The 16,301-nt window shown below is 37.7% G+C and overlaps 1 protein-coding gene across 2 annotated transcripts in view; it reads right to left on the bottom strand.

Annotated features, from left to right (window-relative positions):
- Positions 1-9,074: 9,074 nt before the first annotated feature.
- mfsd14a2 (major facilitator superfamily domain containing 14A2) overlaps positions 9,075-16,301 on the bottom strand; it is a 28,173-nt gene continuing 20,946 nt past the window's right edge. For both annotated transcript variants that reach the window (XM_023265639.3, XM_055014365.1), the window contains exons 9-12: positions 15,851-15,963; positions 14,156-14,253; positions 13,188-13,345; positions 9,075-12,444 (exon numbers count right to left, since the gene is read on the bottom strand). In XM_023265639.3, the coding sequence (XP_023121407.1) occupies positions 12,232-12,444; positions 13,188-13,345; positions 14,156-14,253; positions 15,851-15,963 (582 nt within the window). In that variant the 3' untranslated portion in view covers positions 9,075-12,231. The remainder of the gene's footprint in view (positions 12,445-13,187; positions 13,346-14,155; positions 14,254-15,850; positions 15,964-16,301) is intronic.

The raw sequence follows: 16,301 nt of genomic DNA, 5'->3' as shown, positions 1-16,301 counted from the left end.
AACAAAAGTTTTATGGTTGTACTGCACTCAGATAACAAATGACAACAAATCAAATGTCATTTTCCATTATTTGAAATAACTGACAAACACTAGGATGCAGAGCTCCAAAAACTCCTGAATGCTGTTTTGTGCATCATAATTATGAATTTAATCTTAATAACTTTATAACTCAGATTCACTCCATTGCCAATATTCAGCAGAACAGAACAGTAAAATTGTCTCTGTCTTCACCCACTGGTTGTACAAGTCATGGAAATCAGTCAAAGCTTTATTAAATAGAAGACACAATAGTTATATGCTTAACTGTATGTAGGTGCACCAGTTGAGTTTTTTTTTTTTTTTGTTCTGCATTCACCACAAGATGCACATTTTTCAATTACTGATATGTTTAATTAAGTATGAATAAAGAAAAACATACAGAAATCAATTATATGGTGGCAAACCCGTGGATAAAAAATTACAAATGTTATTATGACTTCCTAAGATAAACTTGAGAACTGAGCCTGTGATTCAGGGCTTTGGACTAAGTATTTGCAACATTGAATTTTTAAAGTCAAAAAATGAGGACAGCAGTTTGCCTATTTGAATGCTAAGTTTTTCAAAGCAATGTGAAAACAAAGTCGATGAAATTGTAAAATTCCACAATACAAGCTTAATGTAAAATTTTTTATTCCTATCCTCCATGTTCACACATGAATCTAGTTATTCTGGGAAAAATTGCAGCAAACCTCTAACTTGGAGGACTGCATCCCTTTTACATGCATTAATTGGCTGTTATCTTTCTTTCAAATTAACTCAGGATCACATGCTAAGGAAATAACTCAATCTTAAAATCCAGCCTCAGTTTTAATCCTGACAGTATCTGGTTGGTTCTTCTGTGCACGGAACAGAAGAAGATTCTCTGTTATTTTAGGAAACTGAGGGAAAAAGATGAGGAAGGAAAATCTGTGTGGAATCCAACCATTGTTTAACTTGATTCTCCTTTTGATCCTGTGATGTTCTCACACTCAGAGAGACACATGGAAAAACAGCAAGATTTAACACTGTTAGATGCTGAAAATATCTGAGATTGTTTTTCCTGACATGTTTTTGTGCTCGGCATTTGTGCCACAATGCCAACTCTATCACCACTGCTAATTCACTACCTGTTTACATCCTCCATCAAAGCAGCAGCCTTTTTGGTACAAGATAATCATGTCCTGTTGTTTGTTGAACTAAAATAGAATTTACTGGAATTCTTATAGGATTTCTGTGGAAGCTGCATCTCTGACAGAAAGTTATTATTATAAAATAATTCTGAAATATAATATACAAGGGCAGGTGGAATAAATAATGACTATCAGCTGATGCAGGCATTGATTCACTGAGTAATGAAGACTGTCCCATGTGGACAACAACACAATGACAGTAAAACTGAGGCAGCAGTGTCAAGAGGTGAAGCTCCCTGTCATCTTCCAACAAGCAGCAGAGAGAGAGAAAGCTCACCAGCAGCACAACAGCATTAGCTACTGAGTCAATCAGACAAGCTTGCAATGTAGGAACATGTTGCATTATAGATAAAGCAGAGCTAAATTGCACTGCTGTGAATTCTATATCTTAAGCATAATCCCATATTGAGTGTGCAATCTGGAGTGAGATGACTTAATGAGATTAAAACCTATAGTGAGAGGCTGAATGAAGCCATGCCCCACTTCCATTCACAAGCTACCGTCTGTTTTATTTTTGACAACAAATATCATTGGGAGAAAAGTTTGTTTTTTGACATATTTCTTGAGAGAATTTTGGGCTTTTTATGGACAATGCTGCAAAGAACCACAATATCAGCCATGTTTTCATTTGTGTTTTGTAGATGGGGTTGCTAGCATCTGTGGATTTGCAATCATTCAACATGACAATGACAATACTTTAAGTTACCTTTCAAAATACTTTTACAGCAAATAGAATATAATGAAACAGTGATGGTTTATGTTCAGCAGTTACCCAAGTGTTCTGACATTTGTGCATCCAATTTTAACAAGATGCTAAAATAGTCTCAAAAAAGTTAAAGCTCACGTACCACCCTTTAGCTATTTTTTGAATATTTTAAGTTTTATTTGTATGAATTGCTGATGTGCAAAATTCAAAGCGTGTTTTACTGATGTATGGAGTCAGTGTGTTACTTTTTTAAACCAGTGTGACCGAGGCAAATCATGTACCCTACTTTGTTCTGATCAGATTAGGGTCAGTGTGGCTCAGAACTATCAATGTGTTATTGAGGCTGAGATGAACAAAAACTGAGTATTAAATACAGGATCTTAATGCTGACAGCTTGTTGCTTGGGACTGAAAAGGTTAGTTGTGGCTCCTCAGACAACTTCCTAAACCTGACCTCCAGGGTAGGTAGGACTGCTCAGAGTAGAGCAGCATACCATAGATAATACAGATGCAGTTCCTTAGTGTCATTGTGGTGTTATTAACATGGAAAATCAATGGAAATATGTGTGTCAAGATGGCTGTATGAATCAAAACGTAAAAGCTGCATGGTAGTGCCTTGTAATGAACTGTTTTTTAGACTTAACTTCAGACATAGGCATTAAGAACATACACTACCGTTCAAAAGTTTTAGGTCATTTAGAAATGTCCTTGTTTTTAAAAGAAAAGCATTTTTCCAATGAAGATAACATTAGATTAATCAGAAATACAGTCTAGACATTGTTAATGTGGTAAATGACTATTCTAGCTGGAAGCGACTGATTTTTAATGGAACATCTCCATAGGGGTACAGAGGAACATTTCCAGCAACCATCACTCCTGTGTTCTAATGCTACATTGTGTTAGCTAATAGTGTTGAAAGGCTAATTGATGATTAGAAAACCTTTTTGCAGTTATGTTAGCACATGAATAAAAGTGTGAGTTTTCGTGGAAAACATGAAATTGTCTGGGTGACCCCAAACTTTTGAACCGTAGTGTATGTCTGATTTAGGAATGGATGTTAACACATAAATAACAATAACAATGCATGTTTTTATAGATTAGTACAAGTCACATATACTTGGTGAAGGAAATTCATACATTTATTTGACTATAGCAAAGCAGTACGGAAAGAGTGCATTCAAAACTAAACTTAAGTATAGTTAAACCAACAATAACCGAACTGTATTTCAGTATAATAAAAAAGCACAGACTATTATAATAATTTAATTTATACAAAACAAGGTAGATAGATAGATAGATAGATAGATAGATAGATAGATAGATAGATAGATAGATAGATAGATAGATAGATAGATAGATAGATAGATAGATAGATAGATAGATAGATAGATAGATAGAAGAATGTGTGAAAGACAGAAGACTATGAAGAATGATAGAACATCTCTCCAGTAATTTGTGCAAGACTGGTTATCTCCATGGAGAGGATGATTGAGTCGGTCATCAAAAGTAAATGATGACATAAAAAGCATGAAAAAAAGATTTAATCTCAGCACTGAAAGGTGCCCTGACTTTTGCTGCCTTAAGTCTGGGTCCTGTATTTTTATTATAGTAAATCTAAACTGCCTGCAAGACTATATACCTACTGTTCCAATTAGAAGTGATGCAATTTGAATCATTTAAAATGCGACTAATACTACATAGGGGTATACTCACGTCTGCTGTATACTGTAAGTCATGAATGATTACTGCCATCACTAGAGATTAGCTCAGTTCAACACATAACAAGAAAAGTTTAATATTTTCCCATAAAATGTCATAGAAAGTTGAAAGATATGTGTAAAATACAAGACAGATTAATAGATTTTCAACAGCACAACAATAAATGAAACCAATAGCTGCCAAAAGCAAAATGACAATCAGCAAAAATCTGAAAATCTACATCCTTGCTATGCTTAAAACTCATTCAACTTATCAACAAATCTCAATAGTGAATACTTTATATTGCTAGTTACCATCTTACAAAGCATACATGCTCACAGATATATTTTCAATCTAAAATGATTTTGGTAAGCCCTGAACAGCTCCCCAACAGTGAATTTTCTGTCAAAGTACAGTAACTCTTCCTTTGTGGTGCCTTCAAGGAAACTTCAGCATCCGATATTTACATGTTGGCTGTCAAAAAACCATTGCTTTTATAAGCTACATTGTCTGGAAATCAGACCCGGAAAGCAAACAATAAGCAAACATGGATATCCTGGAAAGAACTATGAATTTGGCACCTGCATCAAAAAAAGTTGTTGACTGGCTGCAAGAACCAGACATGAACAAGAGACTCATTAAACAGACTATTAAAATATGGACATCAGGTTTTAAATAGGTTGAGAGTACAGATAATAGAAACATTAAAACTCCCCAATGAAGAATTATTTGTAAAACCTACATTTTTTTTTTGTAAAATTAAAGCTGCATCAGTTGATTTTGTGGCCACTGGGGGAGAGAAAAAACAAGCTGAGAGAGTTAGTTTTAGGTGGTTATTTATACCCCCAACAAACACAGAACACCATTATATGTTCAGCATTAGACGACGTTAGAAGTTCACTCTCAGCATTTTTGCTTTGTTTTGGTCTTGCTAAATGATTGCTTGTCTTCAGCAGCTAATTGCTCATTTTATCTGTTGTTGTCCATTGCAGGACAGATTGCGTGCCGTGGCTTTATCAGACTTTTTGTGTCCAAAATAGCTGCCTGTAGCTTGCTTGAGCCCCCTCTAATCAGAACAACAACTTAGAGTGTAGGAGAAGATTTTTGTACGTGACGGAAACATGGCCGATGGAAATGTTTGGTTGATGAGAAAAACTTTTGATTAGTGGTGCAATTTCAAGTATTGCATTTCTTTTTAACTTAGATATTTGTCTGTTTTCAGTTTCCCTGACGACAACTTTTTGTTGCTCATAGTTGTCAGAGAGCTGAATCAGCCATCAATGTGTAATTTAAACACATCTTTCAGGAGAGTCCATATAATGTGACATAAAACACATGAAGAAACCAAAGTCAGAAAAATGACTTCCCTACCCCGGAAAAGGGACCTGAGGGGTACACGTATGCATTTTCAGCCTCGACATAAAGTAAGGTCATCCAAATTTTGCGATTTTGAGTTGGGAACAGTTATACGTGCTCTGTTCAATAAAGCTACTTAATGTAGCTTATGGTGGACTGTGGAAACTAGTAGGAAGCAATATAACATAGATGTGATTTGTGGTTAAAAGCCTCACAGATGCAAACCCCTCTGATGTGCTGCTTTAAGCCGTCCCTCAGCGCACAGGTGTGGTGGTTTGTGTTGTGTCTCTCTCGGTAATGACATAAATCTGCTTGAAATGATCAGCTCACTGCAGGGAGGGATTAAAGTGCTCTTACATAAAAGCTAAAGCTGCACTTTCTGCCACTTTACCTTATTCCAACATATGAATGTGTAGGTAGCACCCTGTTTGAATGTGACAGCTAAAACAACAGGGCCAGAGTTCACAGTGATAAGGCTGACTCAATCTGTTACGATGACGTGCTGGGGTCAGTTCTGTCAGTCCACGTAATCTGTAAGAGATATCTGAGAGGTAAATACAAGGAATTTCAACTTTTAAATGTTTTCTTATTTTGGCCTTGGAGGAAAAAGTCAGACTTGTGTCCAGCCTTGAGCATGAAACAGGCAGTTCTCAGAGGCCCACACCTATCCCCGAGTTAATCGTCAACCACAAGTGCCAGGAAATCATGTGAGAAAACATTGGTGGTCTGCTTATAGAACATGGGAAAGTGTGCATTGTGGCAGAGGTTAGTGACAAACCCAGACTCACACAGACCTGTTTGACTGGAGGAACAATGAGGTTCACACATGATTCATCCCAGTGTTCTTCCTCGACGCCAGCATGATACCCTTCTCCGCTGCAGGAAAAGATGCTGCCGTGTGTCAGCAGCAACCAGTGGGCCCACTTCCCCTTCCTAGTGCGTCTGCACGGCTGATGTATACAGTTCTAAAGAAAGATTTCTTCCTGCTGCCATTTCCAGTACTTGCAAAGACAATACTTTATGTTTTGAGGCATGGTTTGATGGATGTGCTGTGTCTCTGAGGTTAATGGGCACTCACATTTCTAGTAATATAACAAAGCTTTGGACTGTGTATGGCCTCCAGCCAAGTGCAGGAGGCTGGTTTTCAAACACCGCTCTTCCACTCTCATGCACCTAATTGAAGCCTGGAAAGTAAATGTGCAATGACAGCGACTCTGCATGACAATACATTCCAGCAGCTCCCCCAAATAGTCACATGGACTTTATTCATCCCCAACATGAGTGCAAATAAATGATGGAAAGATACTGAAGGAGCACTTCTTGCACTTATGTCTTAGAAATCATCTGAGTAGCTTCTCTAAAGCGCTCAGTAAAGTTGCTCTTGTTAAAACATGCCCAATCCTTTGCCTGCCAGAGCTTTTAATCCTGACAAGGCTGTGTGCCCCTAATTCCCAGAAAGCTGGAACCTGCAATTTGTTGATGTGTTATGTAGTTACATGCACCGGAGGCTGCAAGTTAACGTGTTTCCCCGTATTTTTAGTGCCTTGAGCGTTTTACGTGGACAAATGCATGTCAAACATCTTCATGTGTAGAAGATGCTAACAAAGCAAAGTGGTGGCATTGATTACACGATGCACTGGTTTACTGAGGCCTGTATGCAACAGTATGCATACAGGCCCCATTGTGTTGATGAGTTCATCACAACTAAATCTACTGCAGTGCCCAGCACTGTTAGAGGGCTCTTCAGGTAACAATGGGCATGGATTATGGTTAAGAGTCTTATTATTATCTCTTTTATCCCAGGTTAAGACCACGTAACACCGGCTGTTCCACTTGGACTCATTTGCGTACATCATCATATTTCTGCAGATACAGTACAAGGAAACACTAGTGAGGCACACAGACACTACGCAGACGTGCAAAAGTTGGTTTGGTAATGTTGGTGGAAATGTCCCATTAAGCAGACAGTCGTTGACAAGTTGTTATTGTTTGCCTGAGTGGACTGATCTTTCAAAGGGAAGAGCAAAAGTGATGTAAAAACACCATTAACCTAATGTAGGAACGTCAGCACATGTGAAGAGTGTCACACCAGGAGCTCATATGCAAGGAAATTACACTCCTGATGATGCTAGAAAAATATAAAAAGCTGTTCCAGTGTCAGCAGTATCAACGTGCAGTCACAGGAAGAACTTAACCAATGAACTGAGGCGTAGATGCATAGTATGTATCTCCCCTTAATATTTAAAACACATGCATTTGTTACCCCACAGTGACAACATAAAAGAAGCAAAGGACTTTTATTTTTAAAAATTGCTATTATGTTTGCTCACAGGTGCAACAATGCCTCCATCATCAACTGGTCTTGTGTTTTCAGTATATCAAACACAGACGTGTGATATGTTTAAAATATGCATAAAGTTTTGAACATGAGCTACTAAAGTCCCCAAGGTTTCTAAATTCACTGAAATTAATTAATACATCATTAATGTAACAAGGGGCTGCACAGTGGCTTAGTGGTCTTGCAGCTATAAGATCCTCGGTTTGTGTCCCGGCCTTCCCGGGATCTTTCTGCATGGAGTTTGCATGTTCTCCCTGTGCATGCGAGGGTTTTCTCTGGGTTCTCCGGCTTCCTCCCACAGTCCAAAAACATGCTGAGGTTAATTGGTGATTCTAAACTGTCTGTAAGTGTGAATGTGAGTGTGATTGTTTGTCTCTTGGTGTAGCCCAGTGATAGACTGGTGATCTGTCCAGGGTGTCCCCTGCCTTCACCCTAAGTCAGTTGAGATAGACTCCAGCGCCCCCTGCGACCCCAGGATTAAGCTGTGTATAGATAATGGATAGGTGGATTGCATGCACATTGAAAGAGGTTATGCCACCAAACAAAAGGCACAAAAGATTAACTATGCCTATGTGTGTGGTAAATCAACAGGGATATTTAAGAGGAAAAGTGGAACTACAGGAGAGTAAATATTTGAAATAGATACAGATTTCCTGAGAGCCCTAGTGTATTTTATTGAAATAAATTATTTGTATGTTGGGTTTTCGTATACATAGACATTTCCAACAAAAATCGATGCAGAACATGCACAAATTTAGTGCATAAAAATTCACCAGAATGCCAGAAATTAAACATTTGATGCTCAGTGTCTTTGTATATGACTTCGATACCTCAAATACCCCATTCCTCCTCTTAGTGTAGAAACAAAATCTATGCCTTCGCAAATGAGTAAAATAAAGCCTTCCAAACAATCAAATTTTTAAAAATAAAATTGAATAAATGTATTTAGCTGAAATAGGTCTTGATAAAAGCAGGAACGAATTATGATGAAAGCACCATTTGTGGTTAGCATTATAATGCAGTACAAGTCAGGAAAAAGCACATCAATCTCCAAAGGTTTGGTACTTCAAGTACTGATACTAACATCAGTATCATCAATAACCAAAGAAGGAGCTGTTGTTTTCAGCACAGGGACACATGTTTTTGCTTGAACTCTGCAGTCAAACATTGGTTTACCATCCAGATAAAGAGTAATTTAAAAACCCCAAAGTATTAGCTGGCAATTCAATTATGTATTGCTGTGGCCTCATGAACCATTACATGACATGGTATTATTTTAGATGGGGTTGAAACCAAATTTTGTGGCAACTTCCACCTCGGCTACACACTTGTTCAGAGGAAAGCCTTCTTAGGATTTCTGCCAGACTTGACTACTGCCTCCATGTGGCTTTAATAAAGTAAGGCTCAGACCTCACAAAGTAAATGAGCTTAGGCCAGCCGGAGTATACAGTGTGTAGGTGGAGGAAAGCATTAGAGCTATCATGAAGCTCTAAAGGGCAGGATTACTAAACAAACAACCAGCAAAGTTAGGGCATTAAACAAAATGACTGGTATTGTTAACAGTAAGTAAAAGCCAACAGGAGCACTGTTTATTGTGCTAGGATTTAGCAGCCCTGAAAAAAGGATCCTCGTCTTAAACCCAACACTCCAGAAAAATAAAATGATTACTGTTCCTTAGAGGCACCCTGTTCACTACATTAACAACAGCGCATGTGTCAGTTGTCTGGCATTGGTCCCAAATTTAAAAAACACAGACACGAGTTAAAACATTTCATTGTACAATAAACCTTTAATAAATAGTTTGTCATTAGTTTCCCATATTTACATAATAACCACCATTTACTTATGTTGCCATACTCATTTCTTGGCTAATTTTAGGCACACAGAGAGGGGGTTCAGGCCACAAACCACATTGTACTAAAAACAGGAGTGGCTAGCAGGTAAGTCTTGAGAAATATATCATAATAACTGCACCATACAACCAAAGAGACCACGAGGTGGTCATCTCCTTGAGCAATAAATATATACAATTGCTGTAAGTACAGGTGATTTTTGCACATTTACAGTTGTTTGTTTGGAGGCTGTACGAGTGCACATGGGGCTGGTGCAGAATCTTACCAATTTATTTGGGATCTGAATTTATGCGTTCACTTAAGTGTTGATCCAATGAATGGTAAATGAAACAAGAATTATATTCAGGGATATCAAATCAACTTTAACGGCCTCCTGTGTAGTAACACCCCCTCTGAAATAATAAAAACTATGACAGGTTAAGTCAGTATGTTGAGGGCATAGTGTGGCCAACATATACAGTTCGACTTGGAACATTCAGTGACTTATGATCTACTGATAATTCTGGGAAAAATAAGCTTAACAAATGTAACGCACCACTGTGAAATGCTTGTTATTAAATGAAGAACGAGACTGAAAACAGACAGATGGACATTCGATTACTTACCATCTAAATTGAAAAGAGTCCTAAAAATGAGTGGATGAAGTTTTAAAAAGCTATAAAAAAAAATAGCATTAAAACTTAAATGTTCAGCCAAAAAAAAAATTAAGACAAGAGAAAACAACAAAAACATTCAAACCACTCAAGTGCGTAAGCACGTACACACGCAGTACAAAAAAGCAAACCAAAAAAATTTTGGCACAAACTATGTGACACACATTTCAGCTCAGAAAAATGTTAAACAGCATGAAATCCACTGTTGGCTAGAAGAGGCATATATGAATGAACGGTTCAAAGTGACAATTTACCAGTTTCTAACACAGTATGTGAACAAAGGGAACAGTGCCACTGACACAAAGTATTAAAACCAGGCACAGTACCAGCAGTTCTAGGCCTGCACTTGAAGTCCCAACTGTGCCGCCTATTGATAGAAAAAACAGCAGCAGTAGTTCAGAACAGAAGACAGACATGTGGGCCATTTACAGGCAAGAAAAAGAAACAGATCCTTTAACGATCTCATTTTCAAGTGTTGCTAAATTCAGTGGTTTGTTCAGTGGATGAAAGCTAGAAAAAAGGTGGTAGATTTAACTTAATTTTAACTGTAGTTTGTATACTTTAAATGGTTGTTACTGTACTCTATCGTGAATTTTGAATGTGATGTCTTGGTAATAGGCATTGGCAACAATTGGCAATGTTATAGCAATTCATTGTAGCCAAATGTTTGTGGAAAATGTAAAACCTTAAAAAGAAAAAAAACATTCAAATGTCAGCCTTTAAAATGAAAACTGTACAGCTGTTAACTATCTAATCTCTGAAAGCTGGAGCAGATCTTATTTTTCTGGCCCGTACAGTGTGACACCAACATATCTTCATCTAAAAGCCTAAACCACTGCTGCTCTTGATTTCACTCCTATAGGTGGTGCAGGCTGGCATTTGTAGAGCTAGTCTGACACGACCAAATGGCTCTCCATGGGGAAAATCTGCAGCCTGTTAAACACGATTTACCAGCCAGGTTCATGCGGTTCTTCATGTCAAATAATTTCAACCACTGGTTGTTAGTTGTTGTTTGAGAAATGCGCAGTGCCCCTTTTATAATTGTTAGGAATTACATTAAACCGTAGTTTTTATCCAGGTACAACTGTAGAAATCATTATCCACCTCACCACATCACACTTAAACTTAGAATTTTCTACTACAGCAGCATGACTGATATTCTGCTGAACCTAATGATATTAATTCAAAGACTCTGTGTTAACAGTCAGTGCCAACACTGACATGCTGATGGCAACGCGCTAGCTTCAAATGGTCCAGAGGCTTAAAATTAAACCATGATTTTGTAAGCCTTAACCCTGATGGTGATAAATGTCAGGAAACAAAGTCCAAGGAAGGGCATGAATACAAAGGAATAGAAAGTGTGTAACGGCTCCGATGGGAGCGATAGTGTAAGATTACAGAGCCTTCTCAGACCTCAGTCTTCATACAGGTTACGTAATGTCTCTATATATTTATCTTAAGTCACTTCAAGGCAACATTTGTTTTTTGAATAAAAACTTGAAGCACAACAAGCCTTCAGTTTGAACAGAGAAAAATATACAACCCAAACTGTACTACTAATCTAGAGAATGGCAAGTAAACATTGAAAAACCATTTGAGCTAATAAAGTGGTCTCTCTCCTACACTTCTCTCTGTAAGAAGTGTGATATTTAAACAAAGTGTGGTCCTAACAAAGCTTTCTGTATCTGAATTGGTTGACCATCCTAACAGAGATCAGGCAGGGCCTCTCTAGTTTGCAGAGACCCCTCTCACAGGTTAACAGTTGCTGTGTTTCCTTGTTGTGCACACAGAGGAAGAACTGTGTTCCCTTCTTGGATGCTTTAACAGAGCTGTAGTTGCAACGACAAGCATCACAACAGAAGTTATCTTGTGAAAGAGCATTACACAAGTGTGCAACCAACTGTTTGTTACACTCTCGTGGACAAACAGTATTGCCACTTGACTAACTAAGGAGGAATATCAAGAGTCACACAAAGATTTAATAACATTTGAGATATACCCCGACACATACTCTTAATCAGAAATGCCTCGGTTCTGTTTTGCACCAAGAGGGGGGCAAGCTATTGTATGCTCCACTCTCTTACAACTTTAGAGAAACGAAAAATTGGAGTCCAGCTCAGCCATACAAACACACACCTTTCCACCGCAGCTTGAAAAACGCTCAGTACGCTCTCTTCATACAGGGTCTTTAGAGAGTCCTCAGAATACCCTGCTTTCAAAAGGAGAAGGGCTGCTAAGGAAGGACTGCCCACTTTTGTGCTGTGGACACAATCACACAGACACAAACGCCTCTTCTTGGCACTCGAGTCTGATGTGTGCCTGAGGTGCATGTGTGTCGATGTGGTAAAATGTGTGTATCTGTCCATGTGTGCAGGGGCTTCTGTGGTGGCGCATTGGGAGTCCGCCCCCCTTAGCTGAGGTTATACGCTGCTGTCCTCCAACAGTGGCTCCTTGCCCTCTGCCCCACTGCCTTGGGGGCTGTGGGAGTGACTCTGTGCCCCATTGCTGTGCTTCTTATAGGCACCAGGCCTCATGCCGGGCCCCGTGTGCTCTGGGATGAACAGAGCCACCAACAGAGATAGCAGCACTGAGCATGCACCAAACAGGAAGGGAGGACCTGGGATGATGGCACTCTAAAGTGAGACATGGCACATAAATTAGAAAACTGTTCAAATTCTGATTATGCACAAAATATGCTTGTAGAGGACTCAACCCTCTGAACCCATAACCAGTCAACAGATTTTAAAGACATGATCAGAATTACTAAATTTGTTTTGGAAAGAAACTGGATAACTGGCGCAATCAATGGATTTTCAACTTTCTGATGGCCTTCAAACTAATGACATGACCTTAGGTCTCGTAAGGAAAAACAGCCATATCTGAACTTAAACTGGGGATATTTCATTAAAATCACTACAATCTACGTCTCATTTAAAAATCTGACAAAAATAATTGTTTACAAAGTCAAATTCTGTAAATAACAAAAGATTTTGTGTTCTACTCCACAGCAATTAATAGTTGTAATTAAAATTCATGGACTTTTTGGCTGTAGCAGGCTGAACTGCGTATACACAGAGCAGAAAAAACACAAGTATGGTAACTAATTGAAAAAATGTTGGACACACTGATTCCTTTTCATTTTTCACAAAAAAGGAGAAGAATAATCAAACAAATTCCACCTTCATTTTTTCTATTTTTAATGATTTATGGCATAATAACTTTGACATACTACACAAAAAAAGATTTTGAAATTGTCTCTCCTTTTAGCCATAGCTGTGGGGTTTCCACTGAAGTGCAGGATTTTATATTGCAGTAAAAAATGCTCAAAACTGCTTGGGGTTCAGAGGGTTAAATGTCTTTTTTCATTACACCTTACCTCATCTGTTGGATTGGCCATGTTGAGTTTGGCACCTTTCCCAGAGCTGTCGGTGTCGGTCAGCTCCACGTGGAACAGGTAGAAAACGAAGCCATAAAGAGCAGGACCCAAACCGTTGCAGAGGCCCCGAATTCCAGTAATCATCCCCTGGACAACGCCTACACATGACACATAAACATATAAAATTTTAATCAGAATGAGAATTGCTGTTATTTAACATACAAAAGGCAAAGCATACAACAAAACTTGAGTGTGTCTTCTCTTCTCTGACAGCAGTGACATGTATTTTTTTCAAATACAGTTACCAATACCATTTAAACAGATGAATGTCCCAGATTTTGAACTGATACATGTATACTTTAGACTTTCCCACCTCATATCATTACTCAAGTGTGTCAGCAACAGGAAATCTAGCACCCCATATCAAACACATAATATTACAATTCTGCCAATATTTTCTAACTCTTTTGTGATAATTGCTGATATCAAATTACAGTATGCACAAACTTTATTCTACCAAATTGCAGAGGACATGAAGTCTCTCCTGCAGTGAAATTAACATAATTATGCAAACCTAGAAGATAATATCTTAATTCACATCTAAAACATGCTTCACTCATTTTTATTCCTTAGTTTCAATGAAAAATGTGTGGGCTTTACTTAATTTTAAAGCCATCATTAACCAATACAGATGTTAATTATGCTGATATTATCGTGCATTACTAAAGCTAATTTTACACTCTATGGCAAAGTTGTTATAGCTGTTATTAGGACAAAAGCAAACACTGATGCACTTATGAAAATGTAACGTCTTATTTACCAGCAGAACATTTTTATTATCTGTACCATAAAATAATGAACAAGTATTGTTTTAGTGTTGGCATTTGGTAACAGGTTTTGATTTGTGTGTTACTAGCATTGAACCAAAGCCCTGTGAATACATGCCAACAAATAGTTAAGAAACTTGCCTTGCTGATCAGGGTCTGCATTACGGGACACAATGGCGCTGATGGCAGGGAAAGTGATGCTTGACATGGCTGCAACAGCTCCAGCTGCCCACATCATCCTACAACCAACAACACACTGATGTTAGGAACAAAAAAAAACCTTTATGTAACCTTTGGAAAACTGGATTTGTACATGTCTGTGAAGGTGATTTAAAATTTCTTAGGTCTGCTCTTGTTAAAACACTCAGCCTGGAAAAAAAATCCAAAAACAAAGCAACAAACAAACAAATAAAACCCCACCTATTTCACTATAAAGTAAGTCCAGAAATCACATGAATTCATTTTAATTCAGAAGTAGAGACACTAGGTGAAAAACAGTCCTTTGTCCCCTTATTGTGAACAAGCAGAGAATTCTCCCCTTATTATATAATATAACCACCTTGATCTTTATTTAACTTAATTTCCAGGGTATTGACCAAAGCAGGGGAGCAGTGAGTACACATGTTGTCAATGTTTCTATATAGAATCAATAGATATTATGCTCACTGTGCCTTCTCCTCAAGGTCAAAGAGGAGACAGAGAAGCTGCTATGATCCCTTTCCTCAAGAGAAATGAAACTGATAGTGTGATCTATGTGTGTGGTCAGTTGTTTGACAACATCTTTCTGCATATTTACAGACTTAAAGCTAGTGGTGGAAAGTAACTTACATGGTTTCATTTCAATAAATGTTCAAATAAGGGACCAAACCAGTATTTTTACTTTGATACTAACTACAGTTTGCTGTTAATACTTGTACTGTTACTTAAGTATGATTCTTCATGTAGGACTTTCACTTGTTATAGAATATTTTTACTTTGCTGAATTGGTACAATTTACTTAACTACAAGATTTGAATGTCTACACACAAAACATTAGCTATATTACTTTTGAGAAACAGAAATCCTGTTTTGAAAGGACCAAATCTCAAATTGCAAATTCAAAAATGGGAAAATGTCTGTGAACGTATCAAACTAATGCTTTTAGGTAATAACATATGAGACCTGTAAAAAGTTTTCCTGCAATTTAAGGCTATACTTCCCTCTAGTGGTTTGTCAGAGTAGTGAAATAACAAAATAATGAACTGTAGTTAAAACCCGCAAAGAACCTTGGCATTTTAATAATTCTGAAACAATAGAAAATCTGAGTTTACAGGGTACTGAGCCTCAACAGTAGATTTGAATGATTTTTATTTAAATTCTGCTTTAAGATGTGATCTTATGAGATCCTACTTCAAATTCTACAAATATTATTTGTGTAAATAACAATGTTCTTCATTATCTTAAAGCTAAAATTAAGACTACAATATTCTAGCTTGCCTCACATGGTAAATATTTGCTGCTTTGTTGGGTTGAATAAGCCAACACTCACTCAGAGGCATAAAGTTCTACACCATGCCGCAGAAGATGATGAATTTCTATTCATTGAGTGATTGTATTTCACTTAGGTATGTAGAAGTGAAGAAATAAGTGAAAGAAGTAAGAGGTGGAAGAAAAAAAAACAAAAACACACCCTTTTTAATAGATCTCTTGTTTTTCAGAAAAATCCATTTGAGGTCATAACTGCTCAGTTTTTACTCATTCAACCCACAGCATCCTGTTTACATTGAGTTCTATTGAACTGAACAAAAAGGAAAGGTGTTGCGTGTCCATGTGTTAGCAATGTTAACAAATACTGACCAGGGCTGAGAGCCAAAGCCATACCAGGCCAGCTGGAGGATCTGGAAGCCGAGGCCGAGCAGGATTGTATTCTTATTCCCTATTGAACGCATCAGGATCCCCAGCACAACCGTCTAAGGACACACAAGGTGTACAAGAAAGTTCTTAGCAGGCATTGATCAATGTAGCAATTCAGTTTTACAGTTTTTACTCTTCAGTGCAGACTCTGACATACAGGTGAAATATGTAATTGAGTAATTAATTAATCACCAGAATTTCATGCTAGCACTGACACTGTTCAAGTCAAATTATGTGTTTTCCTTGGTCTTTAACGACATTCACTACTAACCATTAATAATATTTACAAGAATGACTGGGTTTTAGACAGTTTTTTAAAATGAAAGAAAAAAAATCATTTTGACTAATAAAATAATCAGCTGTCAATGTAAATAATTACAAAAATTTAAGTAGA

The sequence above is a fragment of the Amphiprion ocellaris genome, chromosome 10 (genome assembly GCF_022539595.1).
Source record: "Amphiprion ocellaris isolate individual 3 ecotype Okinawa chromosome 10, ASM2253959v1, whole genome shotgun sequence".
Lineage (NCBI taxonomy): Eukaryota > Metazoa > Chordata > Actinopteri > Pomacentridae > Amphiprion > Amphiprion ocellaris.
This window is presented reverse-complemented; position numbering and strand designations above follow the sequence as displayed.